The sequence below is a fragment of the Ammodytes marinus genome, assembly GCF_949987685.1.
Source record: "Ammodytes marinus genome assembly, chromosome: 16".
Taxonomy (NCBI): Eukaryota; Metazoa; Chordata; class Actinopteri; order Uranoscopiformes; family Ammodytidae; genus Ammodytes; species Ammodytes marinus.
The window spans coordinates 22439195-22443405 of NC_137220.1; the positions used below are offsets into that span (position 1 = coordinate 22439195).

General features: G+C 42.5%; 1 protein-coding gene across 1 annotated transcript; it reads right to left on the reverse strand.

The window, feature by feature from the left end:
* Positions 1-283: 283 nt before the first annotated feature.
* LOC307263459 (zona pellucida sperm-binding protein 3-like) lies at positions 284-2916 on the reverse strand (the record flags this gene model as incomplete). The annotated part of the gene is made up of 10 exons (XM_080044606.1): positions 284-474; positions 569-673; positions 770-925; positions 1132-1304; positions 1413-1489; positions 1570-1687; positions 2027-2201; positions 2273-2376; positions 2456-2571; positions 2650-2916. 10 exons carry the CDS (start codon positions 2914-2916, stop codon positions 284-286), a joined length of 1482 nt encoding a protein of 493 aa, XP_079900732.1.
* Positions 2917-4211: the final 1295 nt, after the last annotated feature.

Here is a 4211-nt window from a genome sequence, read left to right on the forward strand (position 1 = left end):
TTGTAGTGTCTCAGTAACAACGTGTAAGTTTGTTGCATAAGAAAATGTCAGTACCTTGAGTTCAGTCATTTAAACTTCAAGAATATTTGTGAAAGCTTTACTACTTATGTTTCCAATTTCTTCAGCTCCTCAATCCTTTGTCAGAATGTGCATTATACTAATGTAAAAGATGTTGCGCTTCCAGTGTGAACATTATTTGGTGTTCTGCACTAAACTTTGCCAACCAGGGCACTGAGCAGCAACACATTTAGACAATCAAAAACAAGCATATAGTCTCAATGGTTTATTTCTTTCGGTCATTTGTATCAGATAGGTCAGATTCAGTAGCATCAGTAGTGGTTGCATTTGTCAGCATGGTCACATCCATGGTAATCTGGTCAGTGTGGTTGGAGACACTGGGGGCTGCTGTGCTGTTATTTTCCAACACTGCTGTCTCTTCTAGAGCTGCAGCAATGTCTCCTGCAGCAATGTCTCCTGCAGCAATGTGAGAAACAAGAGTTAACACATCGGAAGTGACACTAAAAAAAAAAAAAATCCTTCAATGTGTGTTCACACTTCTGAAAGTCACCTTCGATATCGGTTTCATTATTGGGGTTTCCATTCTGCGTAGAAGCAGCACGAATCTCTCCTTGGCCTGGTGTAGATGGACCAGGAGCCAGCTCCTTTTCCAGATCTAGTATACATACACACATTTAAGCAGCAAATTATATAGAGGGCCTAAACAAGGTTCTAAGTTGGCAACGATACATGTTGCGATTGATTTTCTTACCAACTTCTTTCTTTACACCACTTCTCCATTGGCTGCCATATAGTGCAGGTCTGCTGATTTTACTGAGAACGGGTGGAAGCTCTTCCAGAGGTATGGGTCCACTTGTCTTGGCTGGCAAGACCAGGATTGGACCCACTTTGGCCTCGTGGTCCCACACTTTAAATAGATAACACATGATACATCTTTACAATGTTACAAGTCCAAAATAGTTTGTAAAGCCTGACATCTATTGGTGAAAAACCTGCACTGAATTTGTCTTAAATCTAAATGGTTGCAGGTGGCATCCCACTGGAGTCTGCATGTCCTAGACCAGCCAATATTGACCCATTCCACCATATCATGTGTAGTAGAGAAAACCATACCGTCATCATTGGTAGTGGGGCTGCTCTTCTTGAAGGCTTCAGGTCCATCTAGTCTCCCAAACCCACGAGGACCAACCTTGCCAGGGATGCTGGGTTTACTGCGGGTTTGCCCAACTTCATTTTGGCTTTGACAATAGTTACACAAGTAGTCATTACCATCAGCTGACCGCCATCTGAAAAATAATCGTCATGTCTCAATTTCCCCAATTTACACATTTTGTTTGAGCATAATTTATAAAAAAAAAAAAAAAAAAAAACATTTCAGACTGGATAGCACTTGCCTTCCATTTACAAAAGTGCACGCCTTATTCCTTGACTCATGGACTGTAACAGCAGTCATGTGACATGTGATGTAGAGCTGGAAGAAATGAAAGAAAGGCGTTGTAAAAAGAAAAACACACGCAAGTATGACTCAAGCTGTTTTTGGAGCAGCCTCACCTGTCCCATGTCCTCATTATGGAACCTGAAGGCATCAATGACCAGGTGGAGCTTATCATCTTGTGTTCTGGGGTAGAAGTGGGACTTTGAACCTGGGAGCTGAGAGTCCACCAAGCACCTATGAAGACAACATTTTAGCGGCGCACCATTTATAACATTGAATGAAAACTTTCCATAAACCTAGTGCCTACATTACCCATAATGCAACAGTTCAGAGTGCCTAATCTTCAAAGCCAAGGTGCAGTTAAGCACACACTTTTGATAGACTCATATCTTTACTTTGACTAGTTTCATTACACAGTCTAGTTCTGCACGTTAAGGTATGAAAGTTGTAATCTTCAGACTCGTGATGGTTCTTTCAACGTCGACATATGCCACAATACTTCAAGATGTATAATGCATTAACACACATACTTTCCCCCCCTTTAAGTTGCCCTTAGTCGTTTCAAGTGCTCACCCGTCTTCAATGAAGACATATCTGGGAGCAGAGTGTATGTCTGGGTCCAGTGTGGCCACACAGCTGCTCACAAACACACGGAGCCCCAAGTGATGTCCAACTCGGACGGAGGCTTCGATGCCGATTGGCTCTCCGAGGTGGAACACGTTAGAGCTTCTTTCATACTGCCAGTCATCTGCACAAACATAGTAATGTGTAAACACAGAAAAGATGAAAAAAACACAACATGAAGTGACAGATACCCACTTGTCATAAGTCTCAAGTCAAATGCCAAGGTTTCCACCGCAGCTTGGGTAGACATGAAGGGGATCCAGGTTGGCATGAGTGAAGAACTGGACAATCTGTACTTCCTAAGAAACAGATTAAAAGATTTATAGAGTAAGGCATTGTCCAGCTACCTTTAAAGATGAGCTTTAAGAAAAGGCAGACCTGTCATAATGACACTCAATTGGAATCACAGCCTCCTCCATTCGGATCAACCCGTCTGCAGAGTCCAGAGGAGTGTATATGAGGAGGTTGGTGTAGACCAGAGAGTCTTCAGTCATCTATGGATAGTAGATACATTTAGTAGTAGTAGTGCTGTTCAACAAACACATGTCTGCGATAAAGAAATGTTCCCTTACCCAGTGTTTGGTGCCACAGTCCAGTAGTCCAACAACTATGATGTACTCCTCTGCTGTAGACACTGTAGCTGTACAGAAGTCATTGTGCTCCACTCCAAGGCGCAACTCTTCCCCGTAAACAGGAGCTCCTACACCAAACATGTCTGCTTTGATAAGGATCTCCAATGAGTCTGGTTGGCAGGTCACTTTGACGGTGTTCACCTGCACTCGTTCCTCAGCTGGAGCCTTTAGTTGTTGGGGCACAGGGAGTCTGGAGCTCCCAGGCATCTGCAATGAACCATATTGTATGGACGGTAAAGCAAAAGTAGACCTTGTAAAAATTCCTGACAAAAAGAGTCGAACAAAGAGGTTAATCGATAACCGATCCATGACTAGAACCCAAAACAACACTCTAGGTCTGACCTACTAGGCAAGTGTTTCAGTCTGAGCAGTGTTGGACTTATATGCAATCAGCCTCATCAGAGCAGCACTGCACACCTGATTCTCATTTTCAATCACTGATCAGCTTGCTTTCCATCAAAGCAACTAATTGGCTGCTGGATGTAGAGGAGAAGAGAAGAAGTCTGATGTTACATTTGTGTATTCTGCGCTGCTCTTTTTCAGCAGTTAAGTGATTGAACTACACTCAACAAAAATATAAACGCAACACTTTTGTTTTTGCTCCCATTTTTCATGAGATGGACTGAAAGATCTAAAATTCATTCCAGATACACAATTGTACCATTTCTCTCAAACATTGTTCACAAATCTGTCTAAATGTGTGATAGTGAGCACTTCTGCTTTGCTGAGATAATCCATCCCACCTCACAGATGTGCCACATCAAGATGCTGATCTGACATCATGATTAGTGCACAGGTGTGCCTTAGACTGTCCACAATAAAAGGCCACTCTGAAATGTGCAGTTTTGTCTCACAGCAAAATGCCACAGATGCCACAAGCAGTGAGGGAGCGTGCAATTGGCATGCTGACAGCAGGAATGTCAACCAGATCTGTTGCTCGTGCATTGAATGTTCATTTCTCCACCATAAGCCGTCTCCAGCAACTTCGCACAGCCATTGAAGAGGAGTGGACCAACATTCCACAGGCCACAATTGACAATCTGATAAACTCTATGCGAAGAAGATGTGTTGCACTGCATGAGGCAAATGGTGGTCACACCAGATACTGACTGGTTCTGAGTCCCCAGACCCCCAATAAAGCAAAAAAAATGCACATTTCAGAGTGGCCTTTTATTGTGGACAGTCTAAGGCACACCTGTGCACTAATCATGATGTCACCTGTGAGGTGGGATGGATTATCTCAGCAAAGCAGAAGTGCTCACTATCACATTTAGACAGATTTGTGAACAATGTTTGAGAGAAATGGTACAATTGTGTATCTGGAATGAATTTTAGATCTTTAAGTCCATCTAATGAAAAATGGGAGCAAAAACAAAAGTGTTGCGTTTATATTTTTGTTGAGTGTATTTATTTGAGGGTTTATGAGATCTCAGTACATTTGATTTTCCATATCTGAAATCTTACCGTTCCTCTGCATTTTCACCATTACAATCTGAAGCTAG